The following is a 21,767-nucleotide window of genomic DNA, read 5'->3' as shown; positions in this document are numbered from 1 at the left end:
GAATTTTCCACTGTCATGGTAAAGACATTTACCATTTCATTTTTGGTATTTGAGACTTTTCACTTCAAATCCCAGTACCTTGAAAGTGTTTTTATTTTGAAAACAGAAAAACAGAGGCACATCAGCTAAAGGTGTTTGGTGGAGACCGCACAACATGTGTACAGCAAGATATAGACTAGCACCAAATCTCCTGACCCTTCCTTTTAATGCCTTGATCTTTAGGCATGAAGTGGAATATAAAGTAACAGAACTAAAAAAACCATTTAAAAAGTGCCACACTCAAGATCAAAACAAGTTTTGATATGCTGACAAAAAGAAAATGCTGATTGAAATCTACCGTGGATTGATTGATATCTTAATAGGCCCTTAACTTCTGTGGAATTTTGTTACTTCTCCCATGACATTAAATGTTAAAGTGCTGTATGTGCAGCACTTTTCCCATGAATAAGAAAAATACCATCCCTCCAGCAGTTGACCAGAGTTGTTTTTTTTTTTGTATACTACTATCTTCAATACCCACTGGGATTTAGACCCTTGACATATGTGAACCTAAATTAGATGTTTTCAGTGAAAATCCACAGTGCAGCATTAGGAATCCATGTAGCCCTCTCTAAATACTATTTCCTAGCTCACATTTGTAAAGATTCACTTTGACATTTCCTATGAAATACCTCTGCCTCTTCAAAAGTTTGGTGTTCATTTGGTCCTAAACCCTCGAAAAGATTTAGCACAGGCATGTACGTAATTCCATTAACACATGTAAGTAACTCCACTGATAATATAGTAAGCAGACGCATATATGTTTGGAGAAAAAGACCTTCTTTGGGGACAAAAATATTTTTGTAATTTTTTCATTTTATTCTGCAAAACTCCAGCCTGAGGAAAGAAATTAAAATGTTGTATAAATTTGAGGTAATAAGGTCAAGCTCTAATTTCATTTCATTGTTACACAAAATGTCTGCTAGTCTTAAGAAATGGACAAAAACCATTAGGCCGGTTATGAAAATTTGAGACCAAATCCTGTAATCAAAGCATCTTTCATTAATTCAAGCAGAGGAAAACCCAGCCTCCAGAATAAATCCCTGTGTATTTTCAGAATGTTTTCAAATTATGAAATCATATAATTAAGTCTCAGGATACTTCCAGTAATTTTTTGTGATATCTATGGCGGCCAGAAATATTACAGAATTGTTTACAATACAGTGCTGCAACGGCAACACACCACATCAATACTCAGAGACATGGCAGCATGGAGATGGACACACACCTGTCCCATGTGCTGACGCTGCAGTGCTTCCAGCCCCAACATCCATCCAAGCACCAAGGGGTGCAACAGGACCAAAACCAAAACTAGCAAGAACCCGTCTGTAAATAGATGTCAAACCGGTGGCATTATTGCTTTAAATTAAGAATATACAAGAGGAAAGCTATATAAGAATTCCAGTTATTATAAAAGTCACTCCACTTTTCGGAAAAATAATGCATGGCTATGCACTGAAGGACTCCGGACAATGTTTCCTTTGTAAAATGCACCAGGGTGCATTTCAGAGGGACCTGACCGAGATGTTCTGCGGGTGAGACCTGGACACTTACACGGCCCGCTCTGTGATGCTGCCTTTCCCGGGGCCGGGGGACCGCGGGGGGACCGCGGGCACCCGTCCTGCCGGGCCGCGCTCGCCAGGGAGGCGGCAGGGAACGGCAGGAGGAGGGAGGCACTGAGGGAGACCCTCGGAGAAGTCCCATTGTTTAGATTTCTGTCACAAGCCATGAGAATACTTAATTTCTTTCATCTCTGGAGTTTTCATTATCATTCAAATTTCATTTTCCATTAATTGATCGGGGATTAGCGAAGCCATTATGCAAAAATTAAAGACAAGCCAGATGCGATGAATAATTCATGAGGGACAATTACACTTCATTCCTGGTGTACTTCCTAACTTCTCCCCGACTCCCCGCCTGCTGGAGATGACAGCCTTGCCTCCCTCCAGAGCTGCCTCCCTTCCTTCCTCCCCCCTCCCTGCGGAGCGCGCCGGGCGCGGGGAGCCCGAAGCGGCGCGGGGCCGCTGCGCTGCCGCCGCCCGCCGCTAGGTGTCAGGCGCGGCCCGCGGTGCGCGGGGCGCCGCGGAGGCGCCGCGCTGCTCCCGCCGCTCTCACGATCCTTATCGGAGCCTCCGCCAGCGCGCCCGGCTCGGGCGGGAGCGGTGGTCCGTGCCCGCCGCCTCCCGCACCGCCCTCCGCACCCCCTCCCGCCGCCGGGGTGCCGGCCGGGAGCGGGAGCGGTCGCTCCCCCCCGCCCCGTCATCCGCGCGTCCCACACCCCTCACACCGGGCATCTCATTTATCCACCGGACAGTTGTTGCTCCATTAAAGCGCAGTCCCGCCCTTCGCGGAGGACCTTTCATCTGGGGAAGTTTTATGACACTTTGTAAATGTGCAAAGTTTTTAATTAGACTCGCCAGACAGCCCCAGGCAGCACTAGCGCCACGAAGTCTTCATGCCGCTCTCTGCTTTACAGCACAACAAGCCGCTCTACTCCTTTGAAGACAATGCCGACTATGTCTACGATGTCATGTGGTCGCCAGTGCATCCCGCGCTCTTCGCCTGCGTGGACGGGATGGGGCGCCTGGATCTGTGGAACCTGAATAACGACACCGAGGTGAGGCGGCTCGGCGGCGGTGGGAAGGCGCGGGCGGGCGGGCAGCGGGGCGCCGGGCGAGACCTTAACCCTCTGAGGGTCGGCACTGCCCTGCCAGGACACCCCTCGCCATCCTCCCCGCCGGGGCTCCGCGGGGCACCGCGCTCCCTCGGGGCTGGGGAAAGCCGGCGTCGGCCGCCGCCCGCGCCCCGGCGCACGGCGGGGAGGGGAGGGCAGGGGAGGGGAGGGTAAGGGAGGGCAGGTCCCGCTGCCGGGGGCGCCCGCCCGCCCCCCTCCTTCCCTCGCTCCCTCCCGCCTCCCTCGCTCCCTCCCCTGCGGCGGGGCTGCTGCGCTCGGTACCTGTCAGGGGTGGGAGGGCCGACTGCGGCACCCCCGGCAGAAAGCCAACGCAATTAAGTGCCGCGGTGCCGGCTCGGGGAGGAGGCTCCTTCCCCCTCTGTTATTTTAAGGTGCACTTTTAAAGCGCCCTCGTTCTTCAGGTTTGTTTTTTGGGTTTGTTTGTTTGTTTTTTTTTATCCCCCCCACCCCGTTTCTGGCGCACGACGCTCCAAGCGCCAGGTTAGCGATGCCGGCCCTCACCCGGGGGTCACACCTTGGCAGCCCGGCCACTCCGCCACTGACTGCCAGCGGGGACCGGGCTCCTGTTGGACTGCGAGGCTTCCTCTCCCCTGTACTTAACCTCTGCGGCAGATTCTCTGGGAACTGTGACTTGGAAGCCTCGTGCCAGTGCCCCCAGCGTGTCAGAAACCAAGCGTGTGCCCCTGCATCTGCCCTCGCATCCTGCCTTTGAGTTGCTTGGTACCCCGCTTGTTTTTTAAAGCGTAGGGCATCTCTCTCATGTGTTATTTGGGGTTTTACGCCCTCACCGTTTTTTTGTCTTTAAACTTTGCTGTGGAACTTAAAGGTACAAATGCAAATAACAGCTAAGTTTTCATCGCTAGTAGCTAAATAGTGGGGATCATTGGAAAGGAAAGGTGTCACTTTGAATTTCACTGGCAAGAAAGGATTAATCTGAGAACTTTTAGAAAAGATTGAGACTGATAAACACTGTGGTTTTTAGAAAGTGTCTTTCCAAATATGTCAAACCCTGTGTTTTTCCTCCTATTATTTCAAATTTTTAAAAACACCAGAGGCATAAATTGATACCGTTTGTTCTGAATTTGAGTTTCCCCCAGAAATGATTTTCAGAAAACCTGTCATCATCTGAGGTCAATCTTAGATGGCCAGTAATCAGTTCTCAGCACAAAAAAGGAAGTATTTTTACACACACAAAGTCTTCCACGTTTTTACTTAATGTAATGTAAAAACTTGATGCAATATAAAATTAAGAACAAACAGACTGTAAGAAAATAAAAACATCACATATTAGCTGGCAAGTTTCTTTCTATGTCCAAAAAAGAGAGGATGGAAGAGCAAGCAGCAGTATTTTCCTCCATGCATCCTATTTTTAAAATTTTTTTTTGAGATTAGTTGGATCATTAAAACACCTTTCACGTAAACCTGCTATGTGTTTCAGTCAGAGTAAAATCCGGGCGCAGTTTATGGCTTCCAGTGAGTGGTGCTTGCCATAAATAAGCACGGACAGGTAAGAGGAACCAGCACCGGGCACTGCACTGTCAAGGGGAGCAGTGAGGCCTTTTGAAGTGCTCCGAGCAGGAAGCAGTGCAGCCTTTTTAATTAGAGCACATACAGCTGGAGGATATACAGGAGGAGTCTCCTAAGAATTTATTTTGGGAAGGGAGGGACATATCCTTCAGGTGTTCTCATTAATGCAAGCTTAAACACAGAGCATAAAACTGAGCATTTTAAGAAGAAAAAAACCAAACCCTTTCCCCCCAAGTACCAGGGCTGAAATTGAAATCAACTGATGTTTTGCCATTTTACTCAAGGAGACCGTAATTTCTTTCCAAAAAATTAGTCTGGACTGCTTGATCCCATTCCCATCAATAATAAGGCTGTACGTAGCAAACCGCTGCATGTTTTCAGTGTGTTTACATGTAAATATATAGGAACATCAGAAAAAATAATTAATTTCAAGCTTCATCCTGCTTTTATTCTGCATGCAAGGCCACCCCCTGATTTCACAAATTATTTCCGTTCTGAGAGGTCAAAATCAGCTCTCATGTAGGGATCAGACCGGAATTATTTCCATGGTATCCAAGCTTTGCGTTTTTATGAGAATCAATTTTGGGTCTCTGGATACAGAAATATCATTTGGTTTCCTTACTGAGCACTGATGAAACAAATAAAAAAATCCGTATAAATGATAAACTGGCAGATTCTGAATAGGTGTGAAGTTTTGTTATGCAGGAGAAGTAACAAAAGTATCTCTGAAAGAGGGAACTGCAAACAGTTCTTCTAAGCATCGTAACTGAAAGTGATCGTCGTTTGCTTTTACCCTCTATCTGGTAGGTCGTAATTAGCTAATAATTTTCCAGATTTCTGTAATTGATTATGCCGTTTAAGTCTGCACAGGTATTTGCTAAGAAAAACTCTTTGTCAGCGCTTCTGCCTTTGTAATGAGATCTTGAAACACCTATTTTTTAGATCATTATTACTTTTAGATGTCAGATGTGTGATGTCAAAGTATTTGTGAAGACAGTAGAAAATGACAGGTCTATTGCTGTGTTTAACTGCTAGCTATTGATAAAAATCTCTGTGTAAGAACTAGATGTGATTGTTATTAATGAGTCCTGGCTTTGTTTAATTTGGGCAATAAGCCTCATTAATATTTAGGTATTATTTTGAAAATCAATTAAGAAAACACTGGGGTTTAGTTACAATATGCTACCTTCAAATTTTTGAATCGCAGCAGAGTTTCCACTAGTGTGCTCTTGTTATTTGTTGAAAACGTTTTTCCTGAGAGCTAAATGCTTTCCAACCAAATAACTTAGATCATTGGACCGTACCAAGGATTTAATCAGTGTAATAATTATTTTCAGAATCTCATTGCAAAGTTGCAAGGCTACTGGTGTACTTCGTGTTTATTTCTGCATATCAGAATTTTTTTTGTAATAGCAAGGAAGATCATCATATTTTATTTTATACCTGATAAATGCATATAAAAGAAAGGTTGAAAAGAAAAAATCCTTACCCACTCCATCATTCTTTTGCAAACTGAATATTATTTTTATGAATTAGTGTAGTGAGGTTTGCAAACAGCTTCAGGATAACAAATGCTGATTTCTTATCTATGTACCCATACATTTATTTTTTGATCAAGATTGGAGAAGATCTCTTGGTGCTTGATGAGTCTTATTTATGTATGAACAGATACAAAACTGACTAACAAAGTCGCTTATTTCTTCTGTGTTATACCTTATTTCTTCTGTTTTTTGCATGCTGTACCTTAGCTTTTAAAGTGTGAGGATGGTGTCTATAGCTAGAAACAGGTAACAGATGTATTTGCAAGCAGGTTTTGACACTACATGGGCAATAAAAGTAGTTACAAAAAGCTATATTCCTATCATGCAGGTTTATCTGACTGCATCTTTCTTAATCTGTTATCTGTTAAAATTTCATTTCAAAATTGTTTAAAATCTGACAAGCACCAACTTCAGAGAATTTGTAAAGTACTTCAAACGTGATTTTAAAAACATAATGCTGCCATTATAAATAAACTCTTACCTTGAAATCTAAAATAGGCATGTGTAATTTAAACTATCACTACTAGCAGACAAATCTATTTTAAGATACTATGGTTTGACTATATTTCTCTCTGTATCACTGGAGAAAAGGTTTTTTCTTCGGATTTTTAAAGACTGTTTCAGTATTGCTTTTTATTTTGTTAGATAGCTTTGTGGATTAGTAACAGGATTTTTCAAAACCATCGGGTTTTGAAAACAGCATGGATTGTGTCTTGTGTCTGCGGCATTCGTGCTGCCTAATTTTATGTGGAACACTGAAAAAATGCTGTATTAACAACAGCAAAAAGTAAACTCCCAGAAACAAAAACCTAAACCAAACCCCAGCTCTAGGGTTATGTATTACAGCCTCCTGAAAGATTTTGTGAAAATTCAATGCCTTAAATATACACTGTATATTTGTACATGAAACACATATCTGTGATCTGCAGTTTTCTGAGAAACATAGCTGGTTAGTGGCTTAGTCCTCTAAAATGTAGCATTAAGCTGTTTGAAAAAACCCATTCCCAAATGTTACGAAATTAATTTTGGCTGGATTTATTTTTTTTCCCCAGAAATCTGTGATCACAGCACTTAAACTTGCTTGTTTTCTACTGTGATTTTTATCATGGATCAATGAGTCAATGTCAGCTTAAGGCCATTGGCTCTTCTTAGGTAACAGGCTTGGGAGAAGGAGTTAGTGCATGCCAGCTTTTTTGGGTAATACTGCCTTGGACAGGACCTAGGCCTTGCACAGTGGGGAGATCAGTCCAGTAGTTATTTGCGTTTGAATGATTTCCTGGAGGGGGAGAGGATGGTATCTCCTTTCTGATTGGTATCCAGCATTATTTCTACATCAAACAAAATCCTCCTGCATTGCTCATGGGGGGCTCGGGACACTGCAGCGAAGCCCTTTGCCGAGGTGATGCTTTAGCTGTGGCAGAATCCTTGTGCTTGCAGTGCCGGTTGGTTTGGCAGCCTGGTGACAGGGTTGGTGAGGGGGAGCAGAGAGCTCCATGGCGAGAGTCGAGGGAAGCAGCCCTGCTTCCCGGTCCTTGTCCAGCTGCTGGCGTGGCAGTCACCACTGTGGCAGTACCGAGAGTCTCACCGAGTCTGCAGGGGTTTGGCTTCCTGCTGTCACTCATCTGCTGTGATTCAATGAAGGCATTAGGGCTGAGGAGGAGACTGGCATGGATGCTGTATAATGTTCATTTAAAAATTCTTTTTCTCCAGGATCTTTAGACCTGTCTCACAACAAAAATGTAAAGCTACAGTCGGAGAACCGAGATGAAATCAGCAAAATACTGGTTTTGTTAATCTTGCCAGTTTGACAGTGTTCAGACGAGGGTTTAATGTGACCTGCAAGCTGCTTTCTTCCTGCTCCTGCTGCACTGTACTGCCAATGAAGACAGAAGAAGTTCCTGTCCCTCCTCTCAGGGCAGCCTGGACTCCGGTTCTTGTCCAGCTACCTCTTTTTAACATGGACTGCTCTTCATTCTGTGCCCATTCATAGATCCCAAGACAGTCCTTTGTCATCTCACAGTGTGACCGAAACCATTTCCCACCAGATGGATCTTGTGGAGGAGTTGTTTTTGCAGTAATCCTATCCTATTTGCCTTGACCTAAAAGGCACTGAAACTAAAAAGCCTTGTTTGGAGGACTGTTATGCTGAGCTACAGGCTCCTTGCTCAAGCAGGTTCTCTCCTATTAAAGGCAGCTGGGTGGAGCATTAGTAGGCTTGCAGGTTACTGTCATTTGTCATATGAGGTGACCTAAATCAACTGAGGGATCCACCTATCTGGGACAAACACCCACACGGTTCCTTCCTCCTGCAGCATCTTTTGATGCCCTCATTCCAGCCTAGATGACAAATACTTCTCTTAAGACCATGTTCATTGCTTTATTCATCCCACGCATTAACCAGAATCTTTATGTATTCTTGTGGATCACCTGTTAAGCTGGTTGACTTGGGGTAGGAAGGGGGTTTAGGAATTAAGCAGCATCCAGGTGTATTTAAAGCAGAAGTAATGTCCTGGGGATGTAAAAGAGAACTGTGGGAATATATTGTAGGAGTTCCAAAATGTCAGCTCAGCTGTTCTCACTTCTGCCATGTCCTCACTCTAAAGTGATTAGCTCAGGACTTTTCTGATGGAATACCTAAGTTTCAGCCTCTGCATCTAGCCACAGAGGTGAGTATAGATTCAAAGGATGTGTCAGCATGAATACAGAGATGTGTCTGCTGACCATCAGGTTATCTGGGCCTGAGTCAGAAGCCAGGGCAGGACTGAGCCAAATCCTGCTCTCAGTTGGTTCTTGGTCATGTTAGTGACTTTTGAGAAAAAAGAAGATTTGGTCTTGCATGTTTCCAGGGGTAAGGGGAGAAAAATGGTTTCACTTATTGCCCTTTACTGTTCATTCCAAGCAATCTCTTACTTCTCTCTTTTTATCACGTGTGATCAACAAAACAATGAAGCCTTTTGCTTTTTTTTTTTTTTTTTTCTCAATGAGAGTTGTTTGCTTCTCCCGTCAATACCAAGTGACTTTGACTCATCCAGGACATTCAAAACTGACCCCGGGGTTTGTAGGCAGTGTGATTTTATTGTCCTTCCTGTTCCTATTGTTTTAACAGGTTCCCACAGCCAGTGTCACCATAGAAGGAGCGTCTGCCCTCAACCGTGTCCGCTGGGCCCAGGCTGGGAAGGAGGTAGCAGTTGGTGATTCAGAAGGCCGCATATGGGTCTATGATGTTGGAGAGGTATCTTCTTTTGGGGTTTGTTTGTTTTGTTGGGGTTTTGTGTTTTGTTTTTAAGCTCAACTCCTGGAGACTGCCACATCCAAGTTTAAGAAAGAAATCTGTCTTATTCTTCCAGTGGAATCCTCATTGAATCTGGGTTGCCAACGGTGTGTTAGTCGTAAAGCTACCTTGCAAAAGAGTTAAATTGTTAAAGTCTCATGAGAGAAGTTTCTTTTGAAAACTTCCAGTGTTTTTTAAGCTTTTTTTTTTAATAATGATCCTCTGGGTACGGTTGGAAAAAGTTAAAAGAACATAAAGAAAAAACTGAGGTGCAAAAAGAGGCAGTGCTGTTCTAAAGTTAGTCCTAAAGGGTTCACCTTTTATACTCCAGTATCTCTTATTTTATGACTGGCTTAATGCTGTAAGTTTTGTCAGCATGACATGCACAGGATGCATCTATTCTTTTGATACTGCTTCATATGTCTGAATATGTGCAAAAATACTAACAGGAGGAAATGCGAGGTGTCATTTTGAAGGATGGTAGTTGCATGCTAGGTAGACTATAGCAGGATGCATATTTTGTGTCTAAGGATGCTCTCAATTCACCCTGCTACATCTTATAGCAAGCATCTAGACTGCAGTGTGTTTGGCAGTGATGAATCTAACTCTTTGTTGATGAATGCGGTAAAAAATGTTCCAACGGCATTACAATTCCTTGGAACAGTTAAGGGTGAATCTCTGAGCAATCAGCTTTTATGTAGAGAATTTGTTTTCCATCATTATCTGTGATAGGATACTGAGATACTCATCTCTACACAGTAGGGAAACATTATAGAATGCATACAGAATTATCTGTAACTCTCATAAACTGATTTTATGGCCCATAGCAAAATTGCTTGTGCATGACTCATTTTTTTGGATTTCATTCATTAGTGCAGGAGTTGCCCTTCCTCACAAACGTTTGCTGAAAATTCTTGCCATGTTGTTAGCATAATCTCCAAATTGTCTAAGGTAACTGTGCTCAGATTTCCACTGTCACACTGGCAGGTCAGCTGTTTTTTATTTATTTTTCATTTTTGCATGATTGTTCTGTCTTTCAAGTGATATGACAGGCTGTGGAAATGTCTTTGATGACAGCACAGTCTGATCTTGTCTGAGAGTCTAGACAGGCTGTAGAAATGTCTCTTTTTGCATATCATACACCAAATCATTCATGGGACTGTTTACTCCTGCAAGCTCACCCAGAAGAAAATAGTGTTCTATGCAGAAGTAGCAATATTGAAATTTCTGACCTTTCCTCTGTGTAACAAGATGTCATCTTGCAAAATGAGTCATAGTGATACACTCAAATAAAAAAGGAAAGGCAAGCTTCTCTTACTTGAAAAAGAAAACAGAGTCATTCAACAGCATTGATTTGTGTGAGTCCAGTTCAGTGCTGCATAAAGGGTTCTGCTTCAGGGATGTTGTGTGCCCTGCCTGTGCAGAGCCTCAGTGTCTCCAGCTCAGCTCCATATGTACTTAAGTAAACCACTGGATGGATGTCTATCCACATGGCTACTGACAGACCATTGCCAATCCTCCTCTTCTGTAATGAATGAAGGAGCTCATTAATTTGTCTCCTGGTTCAATCAGGCAGTATCAGTCTCTGCAGTAATTCCTGCATGAAATTTAGGAGAGGTTATCTGGGCTGCGGCACTGCTGGGGCTGCTGTGTTGTTAGTGCCTTTTTCTGGTTTAAAAGAGAAGGATGCTCATATATTCTCTAGCCCAGCTGTTCTCAGTATAAAGCGTCAAGTGAGATGCAGAGATACTTTGCAGATCAAGAGCCTGGAACCAAGGGCATGTACAGTGAGTAGCAGACTCTTGGGTCATTAAGCTCCCGGGCCAGTCTGTAAAGAGCTCTTTGATGTGTCCTTAGCTGTCCTCAGGCGTGATGCACAGGGGATTTGTAGTGCACATACCCTTTCGGAAGTGTCTGGTACAGAAATATGGCAGCTATTGAGAATTTTGCTTTACTTCATTGTCCAAATACTGGCCAGTTTTTGGCTCAGCTGGGCTCCTCCTTTGACTGTCCTTTCGTTGTAGGGGTTTGATTCTGGGATCTGATGGGCCTGGTCTGACAGTTTAAAAAGAAAAGTTCTCCTGCAAGCCATCCTTGGCCACATCCCTCGCTGCCCAGTTTCTGTGCAGGTAGCAGTGCTTGTCATCACTCACATTGTGCAGAGAGAGACGGATCAGTAGAGAAGTATTTATTTATTTGTTTGTTTGTTTTATTTTTTTTTTTAATTTGGGCTCTTTTTCTCCATGAACTGACTCATGTGGGAGTAGATGAGTGAGCATGTGGCTGGGGTCGAGGGGCTGGGGCCTGGACTGTACAGCACCCAGCAGCAGCTAACTTTCGTATTTGACCCAGCACTGTTGCAAATCCTGACGCTAAGCTGTGAAAGCTGACCTTTCAGCAACAGCACTCTCCTCATCTCCTACAACATCAGCTTCTGAAAAGGGCTCATCACTGGAAGAACTCATCTCTGCCTGGCTGATAACTCAGGGGCATCCACTTGTTTGAAGGTGCATCTCCCTGATTTGGGAAGATGGGTGTGATTACTTGCATTAGAAAGTCAGCAGGCCACTTCACAAAGACCCTAAATACACTCACCAAAACCATTAATGCTCCACTTACACTGCACCCTTTTAAAAACCTTTGTTTTCTTGTGGCTGCTCCGAATGTCACATTAGATCAGCTGTAATCTCATAAAGCACTGGTTCCATCAGAAGAAAAAAAAAATTATATCTTTCTATTTTAATACAGCATCGTATCTTTGAATTTCACCTTACTAACAGTTTTTCGTACCTGTTTCTTAGACAGCATTGACTCAATGAATTTTGATCGGTGCAGAAAACATCAGGCTATCAACCAGTAAGGAAAAAAAATTGTGGTAGGAATTTTTACTTTGATAGATTCATCACAGTTTTAAGGAACTATCCTAGAGAGCAGTAAAGCTGCTATTAACCCATATGGTATAAAAAGAAAACATGTGATCCAAGTGAAAAACTTAAGACATAAGGCCTAACCTTGCATCCTTTGTGAAGGTAAGGAGTGTGGGATTAGGGCTGTTTTTACTTGTGTAAGAATTTAGGATTTGGCCCATGTTGACATGTTATCCAGTCATGGTCTTTATGACAACAAGAAATGTCAGACACATGAAGAACGTGGCAGGGTCCATGACCAGGGAGTTAAAAATAATGGTAACGCTTTCAGTTAGGCTATTTAGTGTTATCTCCTTTGACTATGTACTTTTAGTTGTTTGATTTTGGCATCGCATCTGAAAATAACTGAACACATTTATTTTCACAGTGAGGGGTCTATTTTCTCGTCTATGCGTGTGCTTTATGCCCATTAGCATTAATGGGAGTTACACACACACAATTCCAGCGGAGAGGAGTCTTAAACAGTCCCTATAGATGTGCTCTTGTGGATCAGTAAGCACTGTTTTAAAGAATGTGAATTATAAAATGAAATAAAAACCCAAACACTCAAAAATGTGATTGTTTCAGTGTGAGGGGATCTTCTTAAACCTATAAAACTTAACTAGCACATATAACCAATCATTATAAATACACTTTAGTCTCTGTACGATCTAAATATTCAAACTTTTGCTGGCATAGTAGTTGTGATATTATCATTGTGATAGCTTGTATAATATATTTTAGCTTCTGTGGCCTTATGGCTTATTTATTGGGCAGCAGTTTTTCTGTATGGTAGAAGCTGATTTTAACAGAACATGGACCAATGCCTATAGATTTATTCACATGTTCAGGTGATTGATAGTTAGACCTAACTGCATGTCTGTTTTGCAGATATATTTTCTAGAAAGCTTGTTCCCGTTGTGCACGCTTCAGTGATGTTACACAGTGCCTGCTGTCATAAATATTCTCTAACAACCATGTTTGTTGCTTACCTGGCTTGTTGCAAATGCTCTTTACAACCTTTGGTTGCAAAAGAAGCAGCTTCTCATCCACCTTCTATTATTTCTTTCTTTTTCCCCATTTGTCTCTTCCAGGTCATATTCTGCTTGCACTGTGAGTACACAGATAGAAACTATGAGTCAATGACTTATTATTTGATTCTAATAAAATATAAAATTAGTTTGCAGCATAGGATCACAGAATTTGAAACTGTAATCACAAGAAGGATAATGCAGTACATTATTCTGTTAAAGTGGTTACAGGACAAACTACTGCATCTGCTTGGCAGTCTTTCAGACAGTTAGTTCTAGTCATGCTTTTAAAAAGCAACTAGTATGACAGGTGGACTGGAGAGAAGTTAAGAAAATGTCTTTCTCAAGACCATCCAGGAAGACTGGCTCTGCCAACAAAGCAGTTACCTGGGATTCTTTGTATGGTTATTACCTGTGTCCTTGTTTCCTTGCAGTGAAATCAGAATCATATAGATGTTTATGTGACTTTGTTAGGTTTCAGAGTTAATACTGCCTTAAGCCTTTTTAGGGCTACTGTGTTAGGTAGTTTGTGTACTTCCCCATTTGCTCCATGATAGGTGTTAATCCCATATCTCATTTTCAAGTACATGACCAGCAAGGGAGGAGCTGGTAACTGCCCTGAAAGATGTGGAGGAAGTGGTACAGTAAGGATACCGTGCCGGTGCCTGTAAAATAATTTCCTTTGATTTCAGCAGCCTTTAACAGCTGCTCTGAGATTCTTAGGGTTCTAGACAGAAACAAAAGTATATTTGTGACCAGCTCTCACATTTCAGCATGACTATTGAGTCACTTGTTTTTCTGGCTGGAGTGGGGAAGCATTTGTACTTTTGTACTCCTGTCTTGTGATCCCTGTGTTTCACTATAGATTTCGTACAGAAATCACATAGCCAGCATCTCTTCCATGCAGTTAAAAACTGCTGTAGCCCAGAGAGAGAAACATGAAACTAGGTTTTGTGTCATGTAGTTGTCCAGGTAGATTTTCCAGTAGGTTTGCTTTTGCCATCATAAAGCTTCTGTATAGCATGTATTGAGTTGGGAAATGTTTTTGCCACAAAAGCAGAGTTGAGGCTCACCATAAAAAAATTTATTTTAAAATCTATGTTGAGTTACAGGTATTCTTGTAACACAGATAAATGGCTCACACACGTATCATGAAGGCAAATTTGAGCAATAATAAGGGGTTGTGCTTACAACCAAGTTTCATTCAAAAACATTCAAAGATTAAGTAAGACACAGTAGTTACAACAACATACACAATCCAGGCATAAAGGATAATTAAATTTCACCATTGATATTTATGCTAGGGAGGTTGGAACCCTCGCCTCAGAGAATTTTAAAAACATGTTTTAATGAAGCAGAATCTCTTAAGAGTTGATGGAAAATGTAAAGAACTAAAGTTTTGATTTGCTTCCTCTTTTTCCCCAGTTTTATAAGTTGAAAGATTTTAAAACTGGAAGCATTTAGAGATGACAAAAAAAATACCAGGAGCTTCAGCTTTTTACTTGAATAATGTCTGAAATACTGAGCAGAATAAGCTCCTTGTCCCTCATCATTTCAATTTTGACTGATACAGTCTGTATTCACAAAGGGATTTTTGAAGTAGGTTAAATAAGAACTCCCTAATGAAAAAAACGCACTAGTTTGAAATCAGTCAATTTAATTACTGTGTTTTATGAAGGCCATTACCCATTGCTGATTACTAGGGTGATAAAATCTTTAAGCTTTGGTAGCCTCCATAGGGGGTGAGCTGATCTAAGTAGAGCAAAGTCCAGTCATTATCACCCTAAATACTTATGTTTCTCATTACAATATTCATTACTTTAGGTTGCTGTGAATGCTTTGAGGTCTTTATGTAAGCACTGGTTTATTCCTCTGTAGAAAAACAATGTTATGTTGATAAGTTAAAACCCAGTGTTTATATACTTCTGCAGTTTAAAATGAGGGTTAGCTACATCCATACATAGAAATGCATAAATTTATACCTCTGAGTATGAATTTCCCTATACAACACCTATCGATGGCTGTTTGCTTGTCAGTGAGGTTGTATTAGTCTGATAAGAAATGAAAAGGGATATGAGTTACCTTGTTATTTCAGTCTGTTTGGGTACTTAAAGAAGCTGGAATGGAGGCTTATGTTCCTAATAACAATCTTTATTAGGGAAGTACTTTTCAAGAGGGAAAACTGAGCCGTGATCTAATTAATCTGAGTTACCTAAGGCTGGTTGCTGAGGATTGGAGCTCTTTATCTCCAGTGCCAGCCTGGGCCCTTGTGCTTCCCTTTCTCTGCCACCTCTTGAGTATCATGTGGCATCACTGGCTCTCTGCCCTTCTCAGTCTCCCTCATCATGGATTTCAGACTAACAAAGCAGCTTCATGAAACTGATGTTGTCTAAAAGATCAAAACTTTGCAAATGCTCTTTGCACCTTTGGTTGTAAAAGAAGCAGCCTCTCATCCACCTTCTATTATTTAGTTTTCCTTTTTTATTTCCCATTTATCTCTTCCAGGTCATATTCTACTTCCACTGTGAGTGCAAAATTGCTTACTCTTATGTTTTAAAAAGTATTTTATTTTAATAAAGGACTCTTGAAATGTGTCAGAGAGGGATGTGGATCTGGATTACAGGGAGAGGAGAGTAACCTGTAGAAAGGGACAGAAGAACTTGGTGTAATTAAGCCAGGGAAGCCTGAGCCTGGTGACAATATAGATGTTTCATGTTCTTGCAGAGTGCTTGGGGCCAGAGGAGGTGACCTAGTGGAGCTGAGGACATGCTGCCACCAACGCATGTGGCTGCAAGCTGGCCGTGTATTCACTGGAGTCAAAAATTAAAAGATCATTTTTAACTATCAGGAGGCTGGAGTCCCAGAATGGTAGAGACGGTGGGACAAACATGCTCTCAGAGTGGAGCCTGTCCCCAGGATTTTGTGGTGTGCTTGTGTGTGATGCAGAAGTGGGTCACACCTGGTGTACAGGGTCACTCTCCAGCCCATGCCTGGATATTTTCTTGTTCCTGGCAACAATACTTTCTTCTGTTTCTCTCTCTGGATAAATGGACACAAAATTCTATTTCCATTTTAGTACCTAAATGTTGCGTGTTAAAATTACAGGAGGAAGTGTCAGATTTTTAATGAAACTACCCTTTTTTTCTCATTTGTTGATTAGACAGTGAAATTAAATGGGTATTAGTAAAAACAGACAGAAAGGGTGGCGGTTTAAAATGGTCATCTTAAAAATTCAGTTGATTCTTATTCTTAGCTTCCACTTGCTTATGATGAAATATTTCTGCAGTTCTCCAGAGACAGCTTACTAGCTCCCCAGAGAATTTCATGGGGTAAAAAGACATGAGTTTCCAATATGATACAAATATCTTTTAGAAGATTTTTTCAACTTCTCATCGTATGAAATAAAAACCTTGAGAAACCTAGTCAACCAACCAACAAAATGCTGGCCCTAGTCCTTTTTATTCATTTGCACACTACTTTTAAAGCTGACTTATGTTTCCTTTTCCTTTGCAAAGGCCCAGATCCTCCCCCTGTAGAGAGGATCAGAGAGAACAAGCCACATGTGACAGGAGCTAATCATGTAGCTTATCGCACTATTGGAAAGCACTCAGATAACCGAAGTGATGAGAGCGGCAGAAGAGAATCTGTAAGAGATCATTCCCTTTCTGCACAGTGCAGCCTGCAGGAGGGGGAGAAGGGAGAGCTGTGTGTGACTGTCTTCCTGCTGGTATTATCCTGCTGAGCTGGGAAGCACTGTAAAGGGCAAGACATAAAGAGCAAAGGGAAGCCCAGATCGGACATACCTGTCCCTCCTCATGGACATTACTGGGGCATCACTGCTAGTTCTTCAGTTACTGCTTCTCCTGAAAAGTTTTCAAGAGGCTTAGTGGAAAAGAAAATCTGGGTCCAGGCTTCCTATGGTAGCTGTGGCTCAGACAGTGGTCTCAGCTTTAGCTGCTCTGCACCCATCCTAACCCTGTATCGTGGAACACTCTGGGGGAGCACAGCTGTAGTCAGTGCATATTAGTAGTGTCACAGAGTAAGTATTTTAAGTATCTAGTTAGAGTCTTGGGTGACATTTTCTCTGAAATTTTTTACCCCCTTTTCTGATGTGAAAAGAAATGTTACTGAAAAATGTCCATAGCTTCAAGTAACAAAGTGTATGGAAGAGGAAAATTGCCAAGTATGAAATTTGGTTTAAGCTCAGTTTGTGTGCAGCAATTTGCAAAATTCATAGAAATCCATGACTTATCATTGTGGTGTTAAAACACTTCTGAGACAAGAGCTGCTTTGTGTAATTAATTTTTTTCAGGGGGCTTTTGTGGTTTCAACCTGTCACATCCAGTAGCAGTTTTCATTTTGAGAATCCTTAACTATGTTTTCAATCTTTACGGATTGCAGAATGGTCTGTATTTTGAACATGAAAAAATATTTAATTTGTGACTTGGAAAGTAACAGCTGAAGTGTCAACTGAGGATAACTCTGGGTCTTAATACATCCTATTTTGTAGCTAAAATTCTGTATTTTGTGTTTAACTTAAGTGTGAAATGTATACTGCAGTGCCTAAAATGATGGAAGAATCTATGTCAGAAATGGAAAAAAAAACCCCAGCAAAATAAAACCCACTGCTATTTCATGATGGATGAACTCTTTCAGATCATGGGATGTGTACAAAATCTCAGAGAAGGCAGCAACTCTCCTGCTGACTAAAATCTTTGAGCAGTTTATAAGCTGCTATGGTGAGAGTCCATTTGCCAACTGAGAGCCAGAAAACTGTGGCAGAAGTCCTTTACAGTTCCAGTTCTGCCAGGTTTCCTGGCATGAATCATGGCATGGACATGGCCAGCTTGGTCTGGATGGGAGGCAAGCTGAGCTGAGTATGATTTATTTCCTCCCTGAGGCAGCAGTCCTTCATGCAGCTGAACTTCCAGGGAGGCACCTTTGCCAGTACAGCTGCCCCACAAGCTGAAGCTCTGGTATTTGGTATTTCAAGTGAGAACGATGGGCCCATTCTTCCAATCAATGTAGTTGTCAGTAAAAAAAAAAATAATAGTAGGTCTTGGAAAGAACAGGTCGACGGGCTCCTTACCTTCTAGTTTAGCTCTTTGGTATTTTTAGGCTTTCTTATGCAACGATGACAACTGATAACGTAATTTGGTATAGGAAGAATCCTGATCCCTTAGCTCCAGATGTCCTAAATGCATGTAAAAGATTCCAGAACTTTTCAATGACTTTGAGAAATGACAATTGGAGCAGGGCTGAGATCCCCATGGGAGGTGACTGGCAGGCAGCATGCCTCACTGTTTTTCTCAATCTGCCTGTAAATTGATGGCATTACAGAAGAAGTGGAATGGCAGGAACTGCAAGAACTTTGTTGCTTAGGGCATCACCTCTGTTGAAGCAAAATGATGAGCTTTCCTTAAGCATGGCAGAAGCTCTTTCTGCTCTGTCTGCTGATTAACTGTATTAAATCTCTTTTGTTTCAGGATGACTGATGATTACTGAATTTTTTTATCCTCTGTAGTCGATATCAAGTGCAGCATTTTGATATGTTAGTTGAGGGAAGCATAATCTGTTTGATAGCTTGGACATCATTCCTTCTGGTTAACTCAGGAGAGCCTAAGCCAACTCTGGTTTTAGAGGTGGAACTGAAGCATTGTCTACAATTAAAGATACTTCCCACTTCCCTGTTTTCTATATGCCCTATCAGGTTGTAATCCTTCAGGCTGAAGTTTTCCATAATTGGTCTTTGCTTCTAGCACAGGTTTTGTTGTTTCTTACTTTTTTCTTTTTTTTTTTTTTCCTTTTTTTTTTTTTTTTTAAGATTAAAGACAGTACCATAACACAAAATTAATAACATGCTCAAATTGAGGGAGTTAGTCTTAACTCTGATATTTCCTATCTTTGAAGTGTTACAGTCTGCAGTCTTAATGTTCTGTTAACATGTATTTATGTGTCATGTATGTATAATTTACAGGCTATGTTTTATTTTGTGCTCCTGTTAGACTGGCATCGAGATGACTGATGCAGACGAAGAGTACTAAGTTTAGAAAAGAATTAATGGGCATTCAAATGTTCTGTTCTTTTATAGGCCCTTTGTACAGCATATCTTTGCACATTACATATAAATAATTAAAATATCACTATTGTTAGGTTGGTATTCAAAACATAATTTGGCATCAACTGTGTGACAATTCAGAACTTACTGTTCTCCTTAGAAGAAAAAAGTCTGAGTTTGCTTAAAATATACTCAGTTTTTGTTTAGGTTGGGGGGTTTTGATATCAGCTAATATTTTGTCTTTTTTTTTTTTTTTTCCTAAGGCAGCACGAGTTTAAATCAGACCCTGCTGGTGTATTGCAAAGAAATAAATCACAACAGACATTAATCTAGATGAGGGCTAAGTAATTAACTTCATAGAAGGGTGGTGTATATTGTGTCTGTGACACTAGACTAACTGCTGTGCATAGAATAAATGCAGTATTTAGGTTGCCTATGGTATTCCACCCCTCCAATTTAGTAAACAAATATATAGAGAGCTACTCTGGAGTGTATCCTTTGTGGTCTAAACACTGTATCTTATTAAAATCATCTGCATGCAGTATGTGGGGTTTGAGTTCCTGCCAGTGGTTTCATCCATTGTTAACAGTGATGCTCGGCTCTCCCAAGAGTTAAATACAGTGGTACTTTAGTTATGTGGAAAGGGTGCTCTTGGTTACTTTGGTGGCCATTTCGTTGCATATTACCTCCCACTTTGTTTCCATCCATGTGTGTGGCATAGGGTGTTGCCTGAAAAAATATAGGCTTTTTTCAGGAAATAAAATATCCATATAGGTTGAGAAAAATATCAAAGGCAGCCTGTAATTGATTCTGGGGGGCAAGGCCAGGGCCAGAATAGGTGTGTTCCTGACTGCACTATGTGTGTTGTCAAGATATTTAATATTTACATTTTCATATCTGTTTTGACCTCAATAAAAATGACAAAACATCTGTTGAACTCCAGAAGATAGGATCAGTTCTGAAAGTGGAATTATAATAGTTTGTTGTTTGTATTGTAATCCTCATTCTGCAAGTGCTGTCTTTTACCCAGAAAATGAGACCAAGTGATTGTTCTATTTTTTAGAAATTATCAAGTTCAAGTAGTTACAGTTTATCATCATGAAACACATTTTTACCTACAATGTCATAACTGCATTCAGATGTTAATCCATTGCTCGCAGTAGTTGCAGCAGATTTCTTTTCAGCACTTAGAGATACAGGCAATGTAGGTTAACAAAAATTGTGCTCAGAGAAAATACAGCTAAAACTACATTTGCCTGAAGCTATGTTTATTTGATGATGCTGTTAAATGGAATTGAAGGAATATTAAAAAGGTGATAAGCCACATACACAAAGAACTTAGTGTGAAGTCTGAGATTTTAGTCACTAGTTCGCCAGACTTGCTGTTGTCCACAAACTCAGATTAATCTGAGTATTTTCTAAGTTTTAATTAGCTATCTCTTCAAAGAATGTTTAACTTGCCCTTCTAAAAAATTGTAATAGCAACAGGCTATTTTAGAACATTAATTTTTATATAGTTTTTATTTTGTCTGCTGGATATGAGATTTTATGACATATACAGCTCTGTGGAAGTAGAGACAAGTGAACAGAATTGTCTAAAAGAAGATCACCGTTTGCCTCCAAAACAGCGACAAACCCAAATGCAATTAACAAAAGATGTATGTTAATCAGAACATATCTGACTTTTCGGAGCACGGTGATTAGGTATAAGAAAGCCATCAATTTAGATCAGAACAAGCTTCTTCTTAACACAAAAATAAGGAAGCATTGTGCTTCTACAAAACGTTTGAATGGGTCACAGATTTTTGAACTGGGAACCACTATCACCCTTGGAGTGTATCTTGGACCACCATGCCGGCTCGTCTGCAAACTCCTAATTGGAAACAGCGTGTGGCACTAGGGCGGCGTGGGCCGGCTGCAACCACAGGCTCTGGCAGATCTTCTGAGCCCTGGTGTAGCTGCTCATTGTCAGATTCTCCATTTACACCTGTGTCCACGGGACATGTGGGTCAGAAGTGTGACGGGCCGTGCTGGTGGGAAAACTTCAGCCCTTCACAACAACCTCCCAGTCAGTGACGATGCTGAGGAACGTTCTTCCCATGGCTGTTTTTTGCTTTGAGGCTTCTGAACTCTAGGTGAGGCCAAAAAAACAGTGACTACTTAACTGGTAACTGGGATCACATAATAGTTTCAGCAGTGGTCAGTGCTGCAGGTTATGAGCTATTGTCTCAGTGACAGATAAATAAGCCCATGAAGTACAGTCATTAAAAGGAAATGGAACAGGTTCAACGTAGACAACTGTGCTCCCTTTGAGATTATAGGACACTGGTTCCTCTGAAGTGGAGGTGGCTGCTGCTGCTGAAATTACTTTTGATTCCTTCTCAGCAGAATCCACTGCCCTTCAAGGAGAGCTGTGATGGACAAGAGCTTGGTGGGATGAAGGTAGGAAGAGTTTGTCCACTCCCACCCCAAAGATTTAGAGGCTTCAGGGAGGGCAAGGAGCCAGAAATAAAGTGAAATACCGTCAATGAATAATTCATTGGCTGGAAAGTGGTTTTTTAGGGAAACTGAATCTGTACAGGGATTTGGACAAATTCAGCTGAAACACTCTCAGCCATAAAAAAGATGGATAGGAGGGAAATATACAGAAGTCTTGAAATACGTTGTAGTATCTTGTTTCAAACATCTGGATAGATTCC

The 21,767-nt window shown here is 41.4% G+C and overlaps 1 protein-coding gene across 8 annotated transcripts in view; it reads left to right on the top strand.

Annotated features, from left to right (window-relative positions):
* Window positions 1–21,767, top strand: part of DYNC1I1 (dynein cytoplasmic 1 intermediate chain 1) — a 202,722-nt gene that overhangs the window by 175,132 nt on the left and 5,823 nt on the right. For all 8 annotated transcript variants that reach the window (XM_066197155.1, XM_066197143.1, XM_066197189.1 and 5 more), the window contains 2 exons: window positions 2,516–2,656; window positions 8,909–9,034. In XM_066197155.1, coding sequence (XP_066053252.1) covers window positions 2,516–2,656; window positions 8,909–9,034 — 267 coding nt within the window. The remainder of the gene's footprint in view (window positions 1–2,515; window positions 2,657–8,908; window positions 9,035–21,767) is intronic.

The sequence above is a fragment of the Chamaea fasciata genome, unplaced genomic scaffold, assembly GCF_029207755.1.
Source record: "Chamaea fasciata isolate MVZ Bird 193981 ecotype frontalis unplaced genomic scaffold, bChaFas1.0.hap1 SCAF_1, whole genome shotgun sequence".
NCBI classification, from domain to species: domain Eukaryota; kingdom Metazoa; phylum Chordata; class Aves; order Passeriformes; family Sylviidae; genus Chamaea; species Chamaea fasciata.
The sequence above is the reverse complement of the archived record's forward strand: the minus strand, read 5'-3'. Positions and strand labels throughout refer to the sequence as shown.